The sequence below is a fragment of the Sphaeramia orbicularis genome, chromosome 9 (assembly GCF_902148855.1).
Source record: "Sphaeramia orbicularis chromosome 9, fSphaOr1.1, whole genome shotgun sequence".
Classification (NCBI taxonomy): Eukaryota; Metazoa; Chordata; class Actinopteri; order Kurtiformes; family Apogonidae; genus Sphaeramia; species Sphaeramia orbicularis.
Genome location: NC_043965.1, coordinates 19267525 through 19284448, shown reverse-complemented (window position 1 = coordinate 19284448; position 16924 = coordinate 19267525). Strand labels below are relative to the sequence as shown.

The 16924-nt window shown below is 39.6% G+C and overlaps 3 protein-coding genes across 3 annotated transcripts; 1 reads left to right on the top strand and 2 right to left on the bottom strand.

Annotated features, from left to right (window-relative positions):
• Positions 1-83: 83 nt before the first annotated feature.
• Positions 84-1010, bottom strand: LOC115425499 (fatty acid-binding protein, liver-type). The gene is made up of 4 exons (XM_030143118.1): positions 902-1010; positions 496-668; positions 230-322; positions 84-141 (listed from the first exon to the last, which is right to left on the bottom strand). Exons 1-4 carry the CDS (start codon positions 966-968, stop codon positions 91-93), a joined length of 384 nt encoding a protein of 127 aa, XP_029998978.1. The 5' UTR covers positions 969-1010; the 3' UTR covers positions 84-90.
• Positions 1011-3305: 2295 nt separating this feature from the next.
• On the bottom strand, positions 3306-4989 carry oxt (oxytocin). The gene is made up of 4 exons (XM_030143115.1): positions 4900-4989; positions 4677-4798; positions 4222-4426; positions 3306-3451 (listed from the first exon to the last, which is right to left on the bottom strand). The coding sequence occupies exons 2-4, from the start codon at positions 4794-4796 to the stop codon at positions 3306-3308; spliced, it is 471 nt and encodes a 156-aa protein (XP_029998975.1). The 5' UTR covers positions 4797-4798; positions 4900-4989.
• Positions 4990-6633: 1644 nt separating this feature from the next.
• On the top strand, positions 6634-16581 carry znf366 (zinc finger protein 366). Its single transcript, XM_030142512.1, has 7 exons — positions 6634-6781; positions 8537-9552; positions 9843-10010; positions 11013-11163; positions 11636-11827; positions 15007-15181; positions 15265-16581. Exons 2-7 carry the CDS (start codon positions 8540-8542, stop codon positions 15903-15905), a joined length of 2340 nt encoding a protein of 779 aa, XP_029998372.1. The 5' UTR covers positions 6634-6781; positions 8537-8539; the 3' UTR covers positions 15906-16581.
• The last annotated feature ends 343 nt before the right edge of the window (positions 16582-16924 follow it).

The following is a 16924-nucleotide window of genomic DNA, read 5'->3' as shown; positions in this document are numbered from 1 at the left end:
CCATCTGTATTAATTCTTGTGGTAATAATGCAAAGGCAACCAGACACTTTTTCATTTTTTCCCACATTTTATTATCCAAATACCAGACATCTACATGCGTTTGCTTGTCCTCTTGTACACAATGCTGCCAAGAGTCATAGTCTAGGAGAAAAAAAATAACACAAAGATAATTACAAACTTGTTCAGAATGATTCAACACTATTTTAGAATCAGGGGTTATCCTACTCACGTTGACAATTGTGTTTGCATCCACCAGTTCTGTGACGGATTCGATTCCCTTCAGGGACACCTTGAGTTTATTGCCGTCACGTTTAACCACCGCCTTAAAAAAAATATGACAGTCAAAGTAAAAAATCTCAATAACCACGAAATCACACAGCCTCAAACATTGCATATTTCAGTTCTATCAATCACTACCATTTTTATTCACTAATTTAAAAGTAAAAGCCTCATTTGTGTGTCCCTGAATGCAGCATCCTGAAAACACCCTCTTACCTTGACCTTCTCTCCGGTAAGCGTATCCAGTTCGGTCTCTTTTCCGATGGTGAAGGTGTTTGTCAGGACCTTGGTGCCAGTTGTGACCGTCACTTTGAAGTCATCACCGTTCTCCTCGATCTCAGAGATGCTCTTGATGTCTTTTCCTTTCTGGATGAGATCATCAGGAAGACCTGAAACATTACATGGAACAGTGTCATGCAGTGAAAGAAAAGGATTTATTTACATATTATTTATGTATTACTATAGTTAGACATGAAATACAAAGATTATGAACATGGCAGAAAAGAAAAACATAATAATGATGCATAAGGTTATAATACAGCTTCACTACTCTTGGTAATGCTGAATTACAGAAAGAGTATTTTAAAGAGAACTGTCATAAAAATAAACTTCAGAGTCCTACCAATGGCCTTCATGAAAGGCTCAAAGTTCTCCTGAGACTCCAGCTGGTATTTTCCAGAGAAGGACATGGTGACAGACAGTGAGGGTGAAGCAAGAGCCGGTTTTCTGCCTGCTTTATACCCTCCAACCTCAGCTCTTCAATCATTAACCACAGGTGTCTGGAATCAGAGCAGTTCCGACCCTCTCCTTCCACCACAGATAACACTGGCACATGGTGACTCCATCAAAATGAAGAAATGGGGGTGCGCTTTCACTCCAGATACAGTCAGTGCATATGAAACATCATGCAAAATATAACGGAGTTGCATATGTACTGTGTGACTCATATTCTAAATACTGCTGTGTGGACACAATATAGGTGTCATGTTTCTCTTTGCATTTTTTTCTCCTCTTCCTTCGTTCCCTTTTCCTTCCTCCCTTCTCTCAACTTTGGCCTCTTGATTTCTGTTCCCTCTTGTGGTCTTGTGTCTCTCTTCTCCCGTCTTCTTTCTTGCACCTATTTTATTTCTCCTCCTTTCCCTGTGCCCTTTGTTCTACATGACTCCATAAATCTGTCCATGACCTAAGTCAGCCAGTTAGTTGGAAAATACAAAAACGCTTGCCTTTTTCTTTAATTTCTAGAGATACTTGTGCAGTAAAAAGCCTGAATTGATATTTAAAATTTACTTCCAAGCCATACTTCCAAATTGTCAAGCTTCAAAAGCCCTGCATAGGTTCATTTCCACAGTGTGAACTATTCTCTACAATGCAAGACATAATATGCAGTACTTTACTCAGGTGACGTCACTGCTGGAGATAAGCTCCATAAAAGCTCGTACACTCACATTGCAGTCAATGACACAACAAATTGGGCCAAAAAACTTGTGTCCCTGTGCAGTTTTGGGAAGTCAGAGATGAGTTCTTATGCTTCTGAAAAAATAAATGTAACTTTGATTTTAATTATTTCATCAGTAATGTAGGTAATTGCACTTTATTATGGGACAAACAAATGGTTACAACTGGGCAATAAAGCCAAAAACTCAGAAAAACATGCACTGAAGAGTGTTAATATTGTTAAATTTCCAGCACAAATAAGATTTTAATGAAACAGATGAAAAATTATAATTTAATTCCATATTTTCGTAGAAAGTGTAACTAATTAGTTACATTTCATTTGTAATCTAACTACCCAACATCTACTATGTGTCTTTGACTATGATTTGATGATAGTCTTTCATTTGTTGTGTTTATTGTCATTTTTTACCTCTCCCCATCACAAGACAGATTATAAACATGAACTAAGACGATGGATCAAAGGTGACTGTGATACGATATAATCAATAAGAAAGTGTTGCAACGGGGATATTGCGTCACTAGAGTAACCAAGAAAACACAAACTCGTGTCATGTGAGATTCCTTGGGATTCACAGCGTGGCCTGTCACATGATTAGGCAAATCTGAACATCTGAAAGATAAAGACGGCTGCAGGCTTTGTACATGCGATGATAGTGAAATAGAGCAACAGTTTAAGCTGATAAGGTCTACGCTGACTCAGAGTTAAAATGATTGAGTAGGTTTGAAATTGAGTTTAGCAGCAGCACATAAACCTGCATGCATGGTCAATATTTATTTTATTTATTTTTATGTATTTATTTGCACATCATAAAACAGCAAGGGTAAAAAAAACAAAAAAAAAACAACAACATTCAAACAAGTAACATTGTGCAGGAGAGGATAGAAGCCAAAAGGCCTCCCCAGAAATAAACAATACACAGGAAAAAAAGAAAAAAGAAAAAAAGAATTAAAAATATGATATAACTGAAATAACAAACTAAAGTAAAAACAATAAAAACGCAAATCAAATTACAAATTATCAAATACAAATCAAATGATCTACAGCCTTACATTTTTTTCATGAATTTGAGTCCTTTTCAGTTACTTTTTAAATAATGATAAAGAAGATAGATTATTACAATACATACAATATGTAACGCACATACTAATATTATTATCAATATTTTTTTTTTATTCACCGTAGATCTTAATGAGGGGTGTTAGAAGGGCTTTTTGTTTGTTTGGAGTGTTATATTGTTGTGTTTATGATCATATGTTCATTAGAATGGAAAATCAATTAAAAAATATATATTAAAAAAAAAAAAAAAAAAACATGTTTGGTGGCTTATGTGACCAAAAACAGACACAGGTGTAATCTCTCAAAACTTTATTTCAGCATGCAGATATCTGGATGACCACTGTCAGATTCATCCTAGTTTTCATGCATAAAAATATATTGACAAAGGCACTCTACAGAAGTACTCCAGGGGAAGGACTAAAATGACATATAGAAATACAACTATCTCAGCTATAGAAATACAAGTCCCATTTCTTCCCTTCAGGCGGAGCATCCTATCGGAGTTACGAGCAGCTCATTGGTGAATTCGATGAGGAGAAGCGTGACCGGCCAGATGCAGAAGCCTGAGAATGAGGTCACTGGTGTCGCTGCCTTCCAACTGGCTGGTTAGATCATCACCTTCCTCGTCCGTGAGGCAGGTTTGGTCTGTGGTGCAACTCTCTGTAGAGGGGATTAAAAAGACACTCAGAGTACTGTCTATCACACCGCCTGTTTGTACAGACATGGCGGTTTACAACATGGGGCAATAACCCTCTGTTGTTATCAGGGTGTGTGACCTGGGACCATGAACCTTTTCAGAACAGATATTCAAATGTAGGGGTGTATTTTACTCCTGATAGGAATCAAGCTTGTAATTCTGGCATCTGGGTAAAATACACCCCGACCTACGTACATGAGTTAAGTCTGTCTGTCAAAATAGCTTAAAGATTTCCTGGAATTGACTATAAATGTTGCAAAGAAACATGAATCAAAGCCAAAACTAGAAGCACTTGGAGAGCACAGACCTCCGCCAAGGCTGATCAGTGGGCCGCCCCGTGGGCCCCCCCACCCCCGATCACCACCAAAATTTAATCATTTCTTCCTTATCCCATTTCCAACAAACCCTGAAAATTTCATCCAAATCTGTCCATAACTTTTTGAGTTATGTTGCACACTAACGATCAGTGGCCCCCCCCCGTGGGCCCCCCACCCCACCCCCGATCACCACCAAAATTTAATCATTTCTTCCTTATCCCATTTCCAACAATCCCTGAAAATTTCATCCAAATCTGTCCATAACTTTTTGAGTTATGTTGCACACTAACGGACAGACAGACAAACAAACAAACAAACAAACAAACAAACAGAGAAAACAAACAAACAAACAAACAAACCCTGGCAAAAACATAACCTCCTTGGCGGAGGTAATAGTGATCTGGAATATGCCAGACCTGAATCGCAGCAGAGTCCAGAAGCAGCGCAGTGTCCTCCCTCAGATCCACAGGGTCTCCCTCCAGCCTGGCAGGGGGTCAACAGGTAGTTCTCCTCCACACAGTGAGCTGTTTCCGGGGAGCCCATCAAGCAACCGAACCCCTCCGAACAGCAGATACTGGGGCCAAAGCAGCGGCCCCTGTCCCCGGGACCACATGACATGCACTGAGGGTAGAGACAGGTTATTTTTTCTGTTTTGCACTGGAATAAGTGGTCAAATTTCCCTCTTTTCACTTTTTATTTATTTATTTTTTTACCATATTGCAATTGCAGAGGGGGTTCATTCAAATAGCCACCAATGTTTTGCATAGATAAAACTTATTATGATGAAGAAAATGTGACTTTGCTAATATTAATTACTTAAGTTAAGATAGAGTAAGGTGCTCAAGGTTTGAGAGTAATAAAGTTTGCTCACCTTGCGCAACGGGGCATCCATAATAGACCTTTTCCCACCAATAGGGCAGTTAGAAATGTAGCATGCCGAACAAACAGACATCAGGAAAAACAGACACACAGTCACAGCAACTCCAGTCATCTCTGAAAACAAAAGGAAAGAGAGGAGAAAATCTGTCAAAATCACTTAGTATCTCTGATCTCGCACAATGTGACTGATGTCTTGCAAAACACAGCGCGCTCACCTGCTTCCTAAACGCTCAATGAACAGCAGACTTCAGGTTGAATTAGACGCTTCTTCAGGATCTCGATTTCGTTTGTTCTTGGTGCTGCTGAAATGTCTTTTTATACTTTGAGGCGTCTTTTGAGAGTGACACAGAAATCCAAAAGCCACTTAGAAGTCCTTAATGAGAGCGTTTGAGTTAGTCACCTTCAGTGACGAAGATGACCACTGAGCAGGACAGGTCAAAGGTCAGAGCAGCTCAGACCTGCTTCATATCACGGCATTGAGAGTCATTAGAGAAAGGTCTTGGGCTGCGTGACAGTGCATGTTAGCAAGGACAGGAAAGCACAGAGGTCAACGAGAGGAGACAGAAATTATTTAAAGCATGAGTGGACACGTGTAGTGGAGTGTAACTTTGATCTCCTTAAAGGTACATGTTACGTTTTTTGTTCTATTTTAAGGATTGCACTGATCTGCTTCGGCAAAGACGGCACAAAGTGAATGAAACCTGCTCTCAGAGGTCATCGTGACACTCCCTGAAACACAAAGAAGGCCACATCCGAACTGTGCACACACTCAGCCGCCATTGCAGCTCAAGAGGAACTTGTTGACTGGATACTTGTACACAAACAACAGGATGTTTTACTGTACTCACACAGTAGCACACACACATACACATTGGCCAAATTATTAATAAAAACCTTAATTCCTCTGTGGAATTGGTGCACACATCATCCAGGTCTTAGGTTAATTGGCCTTATGAGCTAATTAACACAGCTAATGATCAGCCACAGCCCAAAGAGGACAGTTACGCTGTTTCAATAAGATGAGCTCAATTACTGCAGCGCCACATCATCTCAATTAAAAAACAAGTCGACAAAGTCATTGTTCACTAACTTCTGCTGCAATAGGGTGAGGTTGAATGTTGAAACAGAGGCTTAAATCTATTTTATTTCTTTTCTACCTCCATCTGCCAATTTCTAAAGACAAAAACATGAGCTGCTGTCAGTAAGTGGGAGTGTCACTGAGACAAAGACCTCTTTGGTCATGGACTGCTCTTGCCTCCTAGTGGATGCACCGACCCATTGTACATTTAATTGTTTTGCTGTCTTGTTTTACGGCTGTCATGTTCGCACAGGAGATGGACAAAATAAAGAGAAAGGCGCAGACTGTTAAAATATTGAAAAACAAATAGGAAGAAGAACTAGATAACTAAAGTGCACAGAGATAATGTTTGTTGCATGACATTTTTGCACGATTGTCATATATAATGCAGGTGCTTGTATTATTGTGTTCAGTCACTATGTTTAACACTGTGCATCTAGACTAGAAACATCATCTGCTGGATTCTGAGGACCCATATATTTACTTCATATTTACTAAACCTCAGAAGATGAACTATAGAAGTGAATAAAATAAGATTTTGCTTTGGTTTAAAGATGAAGAACAGGATGAATAGTTTTAGAGTAAGGTCATCTTCTATAACTGTCTACCAACTCATAGCTGTTAAACATTCAAACCACATTGTTTTTCTTGTGAAACATCAAATCGTGCCTCCCCGCGTGCTTCCAAAAGCTGTGCAAATCACTATTTCATAGAGAAATGGAGATGTCTATCTAGTGTTTCCTTATTTTTCTGCAGGAAGGCACTAGGCTTGTTGACTTCCTCTCCCCTCCCTTCCTTCCTTCTCTCCGAAGGTACTCATCTGAAAAATGAGAACAAAGTGATTGTTCCTGTTCTCTTTCTTAAGTCACTTCAAATGCTATCCGTGGACGGGCGGCTCATTGTCAGGAGAGTTGAACTGCGAGCAGGAGGGAGAGAAGGCAGGTACAGGTACTGGCAGCAGCCGCAGCAGCACTTGAGCCAACACAGAGCCACAGCATCTGAGAAAACACACTGAACTGGTAAGTTCAACACTCAGGCTTAGAGCTGCAGCCTCACACAGAAGCACACACTTGGATGTAAGGAGGGGCTTCAGTTTTAATGGATTGTTTGGAATGCATGGTGGGGTAAAGTACGGACTGGGGTCTGCACAGTGCACCGTCCTCATACATGGAAGAGGGGATTGGAATATATAGAAGAGCTTTTAAAACCTGCTGCAAAGGACAATTTCAGCTCACAATTCTATGGTTAGAAAGTGGGAAAAGGATGGAAAAAAGGCACATTGTATTCTACTGTATAAGTTTTATGTGTATTTTCAATGTGCATCAAAGCTTTTGTCTTTGTAATGTATTTTTCCAGTTTACGCTGATGCATAAAATTGTTTATTTAAATTTTTTTTTTTTATAGCTGTTCAGAGTTTGTTTGTTTGGCAGGAAAAATGACAATAATACAAATGGAATTAGTTTTGCACTTGAAAAAATGTATCTGAAATTATGTATCTTATTTATCCTAAATTATCTTCATTTCATTCACACCACATGTACAGTTTTGTTAGTTTGTTCAATTTGATGTTACTTTTTTTTTTTTTTTTTTTTTGTTTAAATAATGTCTGCATGCAATTCATATAGATCTGCATGATTTTACTGAAAAGCTTAATTGTCTGCATTAACTGTTTGAATGAATTAGTTCAAATTCTATTGTGTGGTTATTTGCTACTTATAATAAATGGAATATCTGCGATTTTGGACTGGATATTTGAAGATCTCACCTTGGACTTTAGAACACTGTTGCTGTTCCAGGAACACTTCATTTGCATTTTCGTTGTAAAAGTGTAATAGATTAGAAAATGAGATTCAACCTGTTGAACATCATTAAGTTTTTCAGCTTCTGATGCATGAATTCACAGAAAAATTTTCCATAATGTTATCCAGAATGTTGTTATTATACAACATTGTTCTGAAATATGCTTATATTTAGTAAAAGTCTGCTTAAAATCACCTATTAAATAGAAAACATAAGGTGCTGAAATTACTGTAACCTCCTAAATAATTTCTAGCACTTTTAGACCAAACATTTCACTGAGATAATTCAGTTAATTCAACATGACTTTAATTTATACATGCATTAATGGGCAAATATTGATGTGAATTGTGTTTTTTTATGTTATAACTTGAACTCACCAACAAACGCAGTGTCTTGATGTGGATTTCATTAGTTTGTCACTGAGAAGCATTGAGGCATTTCCAAAAATATAACTGATGTCTAGCACTGTACAATGTACAATGTCATGCAGAAGTAAGACAGTTCCCCTCTGAGTGTCATCATCTTTTCATCCATGACCACTGTCTACATTAAATAATAACATGAATCAACACAATCAGATCAGCTTATCAAATACCTTGGTACAAAAAAAAAAGAAAAAATACGCAGGGCAATCAGTGGAGGACAAAAGGGGGAAGTACTTCCAGCCTATCATTGCAGAAAAAGATGAACAGAGCAGAGAGAAAGAGATGGAGAAGCGAAAGGTGTGCGGGAGGTAGAGGTGAACTTCCTAATTTCAGGAAACGAGGAGATCTGTGAGAAAGGGAGAAGTGAAAGGTTTCAGTTTGAACACTGAAAGGTGTGGGTGTGGACGCCATACAGTAAAGAAGTGTTCGGTCACTTCCATCCCAGAAGCCAGACATCGACATATTAAATGTGCTTCTGTTAAATCTGCCTCATAATACTGTGTCTGCTTTTGCAAGTAAAAATATTGTAACCACCTTTTATTTTTGCAGAGGATGGAAACAGATGCAGTCAAGTTCTCACCAGTGAGAAGTCCTCCTCCTCTCAGGGATGAGCTGAGACAACCTTCTGAGCGCAGCTTCTACCTAAGCCCACCTCCTCCTTTCTATATCAAACCCCCGAAATTCTCCCCTCCAGGATACCCAGGTGTGTCACCCACCAGAGACACCTACAGCGTTTTCAGCCCACCTGCTTTCTTTCCTATGCTTGGCCCCGGTTACGCCCAAAAGGAGGGATCACAGAAACGAAAAAGAACTCCTTTTAAAGTCGACGCCCAAGACGGTGAATCTCCCGACAGAGTGGATGAAGACGAAAGCAGCAGTAAGAAGACCGTGGACCTGTCTCACTTCCAGTTTTCTCGCCCTGTGTCTTCTCGGTCTCCAAGGCCAGTCCCTGGTATGATTGAACTGAACAGACTGCAGCTCCATCACAGATCACCTGGTCTGAATCTACCTGTGAGGGTCAAACAGGAACCTCTTAGTCCGTCCCCTGTCTGGCCCCCATCCCCTCTCCTCCTACACCCTCCATACTTCCCCCCTCTCCACCACAGCCTGTTACCTTACCCGTTCTTCATGCCTGGGCCAGTCATGCACCTCTCCCCAGGTGCTTTCTACCCCAGAGAAGAACACCGGCCTGCTCACAAAAGCCGTGACGGACCTCCTCGCGGTGGAACGACCAATCCTGAGAAGCTAGGCCTCAATGTCCACGTGGATGAGAGCTACTACGTGGACGTGGGTGGAGACCAGAAACGCTGGAAGTGTCGTATGTGTGAGAAGTCGTACACTTCCAAGTACAACCTGGTCACGCACATTTTGGGGCATAATGGTATTAAACCACACGGATGCCACCTGTGTGGGAAACTGTTTAAGCAGCTGAGTCACCTGCACACACACCTGCTCACCCACCAGGGCATGCGTCCACACAAATGTCAGGTGTGCCATAAAGCTTTCACCCAGACCAGCCACCTGAAGAGGCACATGATGCAGCACAGTGACGTCAAACCGTACAGGTACATAGAATAGAATAGAATTGAACAGAATACATCTTTATTGTCATTGTTCATTGTACAAGGAGATTAAAAAGTGTGATCCTAAAAGATGCATAAAAACACTGTAAAAACAAACACAAACCACCTAATAAATAGAATAAAAAGTAAAAACACACAGACACAATCACACTCTATTGCACTGTCTTTTAGCAGCATTGAGTGAATTTACTGCAAATACTGTGACACGGATCATTTTCTTCTAACTTATCTTCCCCTTTTTCTACACACACTCTTTGTTTTTGTTTCTCCAGCTGCAGTGTGTGTGGTCGGGGTTTCGCGTATCCCAGTGAGCTTCGTGCCCATGAACTAAAGCACGAAAAAGGCCAGGAGAACGTATGCGTCGAGTGCGGTCTGGACTTCCCTACGCTGGCTCAGCTGAAGAGGCACCTGACCGTCCATCGTGGCCCCACCCTTTACAGGTACACACCAAAAAACGTCCCCCCTCTCCACTTCTATTTACATCCACGTTTTCTATTTTGCTCTGTAACCCTTTAATCCTTGATGCATCTGTGGTGAGCATTATGAATGTGTGATTTATTTTAAATATTCATAAAAATTCAACCCGTTTGCTCAATAGTTAAAATGTCTAAATATGCTGATAGAATAGACCTTGTTCTTTCCATAGACATCTGAGCATGCTCAGTTTACCTGACTATGGAATGGGGGGGGGGGTAAAACACAGAGCAGTGATTGAGACTGACTTGCTTTGAAAATAGACAGTTTTGCCTTTTTTTTTTTTAACACCGTTTTCTTTGCTGTTTTTTGCTTTTACTGTTGTTTGCAGTGTTTTTATAATTGAACACGCTTGTGCTAAAAGTACTGAAGTAACAAAATAAGTCTGTCAAAAATATTTATAGGGTGGACTTAGCTAAACAAATAGGCTACGACATGTTTATATGCTCAGCTTGAATTGTCCAAAAATGTGACTTCAGTACTTTTAGCACCAGTCATCAATTTTCATTTATTTATTTATTTATTTATTTATTTATTATTATTATTTTTTATTTTATTTTTTTATTATTATTTTTTTTTTCCCACAGTATTTTTATCAAGTTTTGACCATGTAACTGCTTTTTGGTGTTCAACCAGGTGCCAAATAGTAGCTGGAGTGATTTGGAAAAAAAGAACCCCAAAACAAAAACTACTGGACCAATATTCAAATACTTGTTGTTGTTCAGTGTATTCATCCTAAATCTCTTATTGATGTACATTCTGTGTGCCTTATTTACTAAAAATCTGTCAAATTTCAATTCTTCTTTTTGTCTTTTTCTGTTATTCCACCCTGTTTTGACCTTAAAACATGCAGTAAAGCATAAACCACTGAAGAAAAGGAACACAATACTCACAACAGCAGCACGTTTACCTGAAATAATGTCTCAGGGGTTAAAGGGTTAAAGAGGTCATACTGGTTGTTTTGGCAGGTGTGCAGAATGCCAGAAGACTTTCCAGTACCCGAGTCAACTTCAGAACCACATGATGAAACACAAAGACATCAGACCGTACATCTGCAGTGAATGTGGGATGGAGTTTATCCAATCACACCACCTGAAGCAGCACACGCTCACTCACAAGGTAGGTTTCATTAAGAAGACGATGAGAAATGATGCAGCATTTGTGTTGTTTTTATGGATGAATAGACATACTCTTGGCATCAGACTGAGAATTCTGCTCCTATGAATTCTGCTGTCACATTACTATTTGTCTGCGTTCACATTTTGGAAACAGAAGATGGCTAAAGAGTTTGGACATTAGCCCAGTAGGCTGATTTGGCAGCAGCCTCGAAACAATTCTGGCTCCTGAGGCTATTTTAATCTGTCAACTTCCATATTTTCCTCATCTTATTTCCCCTTTAGTAACTTTAGCAGCTCTCGCATATGGTGCCCCAGTATCACCACATGGTAACATTGTTGTGCATTATCGAAAAGCATGTTCCTCAAATGCAGCCCAACACTGAACATGAACTAGAGATGAAAATAAAGACCTGTCTCATGCAGTTGACCACATCTCTCACACCACTACTTCCACATTCTGTCGTTCTCCTCAGGGGGTGAAAGAGCACAAGTGTCGAATCTGTGGTCGTGAGTTCACCCTGTTGGCCAACATGAAACGACACGTCCTCATCCACACCAACATACGAGCCTACCAGTGTCACATGTGCTTCAAGAGCTTTGTCCAGAAACAGACTCTCAAGGCTCATATGATCGTCCACTCCGACATCAAACCATACAAATGCAAGGTTTGTCACATGAATATGTCAGATATGGCTGTTTTTTTCTTTTATGTGTAAGTGTGTTTTAGCTTAAACAGAAAAATCACATATACAGCACCATCTAAAGCATTGGTTCCCAACCTTTTTTGGGCATGTGACCCCATTTTAACATCACAAATTTCTCGTGACCCCAGACATTCAAAACAGAGACTTTTTTTTTTTTTTGCTAAAATGAATTTGTTTTTGATCATGTAATAGTTTGTAATACTATGTTGCAAATAAACATTAATTTTAGATGACATTTAGTCTATATAATGTATATTATTATGTATGGAGGCAGAAAAGCCAGGTGTAGATTACTGCACAAAGTGAGAATTTTATTTTTCTTGGTCAGGATATGTACAGTCAGTCCAGCTTATATTTACAAGGCTGACAATTAATTCTGCTGAGGTGGCTCGGGCATCTGTTTCGGATGCCTCCTGGACGCCTCCCTGGGGAGGTGTTCCGGGCATGTCCCACCGGGAGGAGACCTCGGGGAAGACCCAGGACACGTTGGAGAGACTATGTCTCTCGGCTGGCCTGGGAACGCCTCGGGGTCCCCCCGGAAGAGCTGGAGGAGGTGGCTGGGGAGAGGGAAGTCTGGGCATCCCTGGTAAGACTGTTACCCCCGCGACCCGGCCCCGGATAAGCGGAAGGAAATGGATGGATGGATGGACAATTAATTCTGAACAAACAATAACTCAAACTATGAATTATGAAAAAGCTGCAGCATCTGAAACTGACCGCAATGAACATTTGAAAGATGAACAGTACCACAGTGCTTCAGATTCAGCTTCAGTTTGTCATGTCTTTTATGGATTGGGATTGTCTCTCTCAACTCACCATATATTATTTATTAGTCAGTTTTTTGTGTTTTTTTTTTTTTTTTCATCAGTTACTAGAAATTTCAGGTGACCCTGCGTAGAGTCCCAACCCAAAGATTGAAAAACACTGACTGTGGCATTTTTCATCTTCAGTGATAACTTAAATCCTTATCTTTACAGCATGAAATTATTTAGCTCATAACCCCATCGTCAAATTACAACAAACTGTTTTAACCTGCAGATTGTTTTACACAAATTACATAGCTTATAATGTGTTAGGTAGAGTTTAGAAGAACTGGAGGGCAGACATTGTTACTATCAGAACCAGATCAGCTGTGTCCATATTGGACAATGATGCGTTTACTTACCAGACTATTACAACTAAGGTATTTTATTAACCTCTACCTGCTGCCTACTGAAATGTAAATTATCCAACGTAGTACAAAGGGTAAAAAATGTTTCCATTGTATCCTTGTGCAAACTATGCATGATAATTAGGTGTACTGTGTAATTTCTAAGCTGCTCTGCCAAAAATGCATTTTATACTGACATATCTAAATACATGTATCCTATATTAACATTATAATAGTTGAACAAACCCAGCCCCCAGAGGCTTTTTTAGCCTTTCCTAAATATACAGGAAATGGTTGGGGTTGGTGGTACTTGTATCCTGACTTCTGTTTTTCAGTTTAAATGTTAAGGTTAAGGTTGGAATAGGACTAAATACTTTTTTTTAATCATGTCTTTATATTTAGCCTAAATCTATTAAACTAAGCCTTGGTATTTTTTTAAATTACATTTAATCAACTATTGTCCCTAAACCTTACCAAGAAAAAAAAAAAAGAAAAAAAACTCAGCTGTTACATAAGAATACCTAGATACATAAGATACTATAAGGGTAATATGTACGGTAAGTATCTTTCTCAATATGTTGGATTGGTTTTTGGTTCAGAAAAGCTACAATGAAACATATCAAAAAGGATTTGTAGATACATACAATTGCAACATTTAGAGATTAAGTTGAATTATTACTGACTTTAATTGACAAAAACAAATAAAACAAATAAAACAAATAAATAATGTGATATTTAGCATGTGCTGCCACTGGAGGATTCGTCCACTTTTCTTAGGTGTCTGCTTTGACCTTGGTGTTTGGTAAAAAGGTTGAAACGATGACCAGATAGCAAAGAGGCTTTTGGCAGCGGGAGCCTCCTTGTCCATAGGAAGGATATCGCCGCACAAACTGCCTCTCTAACAATGGCCCCCAGCCTCCCCCGAGAACGGGGCCCGCAAATAGATTTCATCTCGCTTTCTCTCCTGCTGGAGGGAGCTTCCTGTTTTCTCACGGTCCTCTTGGACAGTTTACAGTCCCTCTCTCCTCCTGAAGGAAAGGACCACCCTAATAAAAAAGAATGCAGAGGAAGGACAGCGCAGGAGCTGCCCTTCCCTGTTCTCCTCCTGGCTCTGTCTGGATGTTGCTTCCTCTTTCACTCTGTCTCTCTTTTTGTGTTTTTCTTCTGTATATGTGTGTGTGTGCATGTGTGTGTGTGTCTGAGTGAAAGAGGGGAGAAGACAAAGAGGAAAAGAGGAAAACAAGTCGAGTGGGAGGGAGGGGGTGTGATTGTGTCTATGTATATCTGCCTGCACATTCATTCATGATTACGTGTAGCTCTACAACTCTGCATTCTGAGAAAATTCGTCATATAGAAAAGAAAATTTGGCAGAGAAAGAGAAGTAATAGGTGGCTGATGTACAGTAGCTCTATTGTTTCTGTATCCTGAATCCTTCTGTATTACATTTACTATTGCATGATTTGGCTCAGTCACAAGGAATTCATACAAGTACTGTTGACATGAATGTACATTTGTCTATAAAAAGACATTTCAACTGGTAGTTTTAGATGTAGTTGTAATTATATATTCCCACTATTGCCTCACTCACTATTGCTTATCCTCACACCCCTTTGTATAAAACATCTTATGAACAGTTTTCTTTAAAATATCTAATGAAATGTTCTTTTAAGGGATTCCTTTGTGTCGCTATGTATGAGAAATTTCCTGCAATAATGATCATTCTTGGTGTCTGTAAATGTGATCATTACTCCTGCTTTTATTTTTAAATCGTAATTCTATGTTATGTGCTTGTATTTTTGCATGTTTCTATTTTACCATTGTTTGTACTGTTTTAGGTGTGGTTTACCAAGGAGCCTTTACTATGATCTCTAACACCCTTATGCATCTATCTGTATATATTTACTTCATTTCCATTGATAAAAAAAAAATACAGTTCAGGTGTTCTAACTAGTTTCACTCAAGCCTGTAAAATGCATGTTTTTTCTTGCAGCTTTGCGGGAAGGAGTTCAACCGAATGCATAACCTTATGGGCCACATGCATCTCCATTCAGACAGCAAACCCTTCAAATGCCTTTACTGTCCCAGCAAGTTCACCTTGAAGGGCAACCTCACCAGACACATGAAAGTCAAACATGGCGTCATGGACAGAGGGCTGGATGAAAGATGTAAGTCTGCATAAGGATGATATGTTTTTCATAAAAGCAATACTTTGATTTCAGTGATGTAATTCTTATTATTTTAATTCCAGTGTTCAGGCAAAGGGGCCGATTCTGCCTGTCCACTCCCATGGGCCTCCTCACCCATTTCAGCCAAGAAGAGCCGTTCGATCTTTCCCAGAAGCCCACGGGCCTTCGTCTCTCCCAGTCTGATGGCGAGAGCGTCCCCGGAAGCTCGTGTCAGGAAGAAGATGAGGAGAGTCTTTACAGGAGGAGCCAGTACAGCCCTGAACCAGCAGGTGAGGACCAGTACATCCAAGAGTTGGAGGAGAGGAGGCGGGGGTCTCCAGCTGAACCCCAAGAGAAACGGAAAAACCATGACACGGAAAAGCAAGCGCACCCCCCGTATGACCCAAGACGTCAGATGGAGTCAACAGCCGAAACATCTGACATGACTTATGAGTCCGACTTAGACTTAAATGAGCAGGTATACCAGCACGAGGCACCACGTCGACGATCACATGACTGCGACTCTGATTCAGAGCCTGAAGAACAAATTCATCGACAGAAGATAGATAAAGCAAACAGAAACAAACAGTGGGCTGATAGATTGCCTGGGTCAGCTGAGAGGAACCGGAACACAGAGGAGAAAAGTGAAATGGCAAATCACCTTCACAAATGTGAGTTTATGGAAATGACAGGTTCAGAGAAAGAGGAAGAAGACAAAGAATGAGAGAGACAAGTGGAAGAAGGGTTTATTTAAACAGAGAAAAAGATGTAAAGAGAGAGGACAGGGGAAAGTTGGTGTGCATCGAGTGATGAAAAAGGAAAATAATGTTGGAGAATGTGGAATATAGTAGCGTAACTGAAGACAGATGTGTGTATTATGTTTGTTAAAGCAAAAAATCAAACTGAAGTCACTGAAATAAAAAGCTGTGAAGCAAACCGCATGTACATATCAAACATAGATTAATCACTGACAAAATACTATGATTATGACTGAGACTGCAAATGAAATACAGCATATTTAATAGTTTTTTGTTTTTTTTACAAACTTTTTAGCAATGTTAACGCACCATGCGATTTTAGTGTGATATTCAATGTGGGTTTAACTTTTTGTTTAAAATCACACCTTTGTGTTTGTTCAAAACCTTGGTTCGATTATAAGGTTTTATGTCTTTTGTTGAACATCAGAACATTTGTGTAACAAATGTGTAATAATCTGGTTTATGATGACAGTCTCTTTAAGTCTGCTTGTGAAATAAACTGTGATTTAATGTTTTTAATTGTTTTTTTATGACTGTTTTAGTCCTAAGTGTGGGTCATGATTGAATCTTTATTGTATGTCAGTGTAACAATGGGCACCTAAATATGATTCCTAAAAATAAAGGTTAAATTTCAAGATTGAACCTGAGCGGTAAATCTCCAGTTTAGTCTGTTTTTTTTCTAAACATAACCAGATATTAAACCTCTGCCTCAGTGTCTGACATATTTACCAAGCCAGAGATGATTGCCGTGAGTTACAAAAAACTTGCCTGTCTCCTCATGCTTCTCTTTCAAAGGAGAGGAAGAGGAAGAGAAAACACCTCTCCCCTTCTCTCTTTTAGGTTGTGATCAAACAGCAGTGACGGACACAGTGGGTGTCCCAGACAAAGGCTTCATATGTCTGTATGAGTCAGAATAAAGCATTGTTTCTGCTCATTGCAGAAGCCTCGCTGAAAATAGAAAGACTGAAGCAATGAAAGTGCAGAG

Bases quoted from the DNA above. Each gene is read 5' to 3' on its own strand.
- LOC115425499 (XM_030143118.1), bottom strand. From the start codon at position 968: ATGTCCTTCTCTGGAAAATACCAGCTGGAGTCTCAGGAGAACTTTGAG. The intron at 669-901 runs GTAGGACTCTGA...GTAATGTTTCAG, and splicing joins GCCTTTCATGAAGGCCATTG to GTCTTCCTGATGATCTCATC. The intron at 323-495 runs GTAAGAGGGTGT...ATTTTTTTTAAG, and splicing joins TTACCGGAGAGAAGGTCAAG to GCGGTGGTTAAACGTGACGG.
- oxt (XM_030143115.1), bottom strand. From the start codon at position 4,796: ATGACTGGAGTTGCTGTGACTGTGTGTCTGTTTTTCCTGATGTCTGTT. The intron at 4,427-4,676 runs GTGAGCAAACTT...CTCTACCCTCAG, and splicing joins TGGATGCCCCGTTGCGCAAG to TGCATGTCATGTGGTCCCGG. The intron at 3,452-4,221 runs GTCTGGCATATT...TCCCCTCTACAG, and splicing joins TGGACTCTGCTGCGATTCAG to AGAGTTGCACCACAGACCAA.
- znf366 (XM_030142512.1), top strand. From the start codon at position 8,540: ATGGAAACAGATGCAGTCAAGTTCTCACCAGTGAGAAGTCCTCCTCCT. The intron at 9,553-9,842 runs GTACATAGAATA...TTGTTTCTCCAG, and splicing joins AGTGACGTCAAACCGTACAG to CTGCAGTGTGTGTGGTCGGG. The intron at 11,828-15,006 runs GTTTGTCACATG...TTTTTCTTGCAG, and splicing joins TCAAACCATACAAATGCAAG to CTTTGCGGGAAGGAGTTCAA.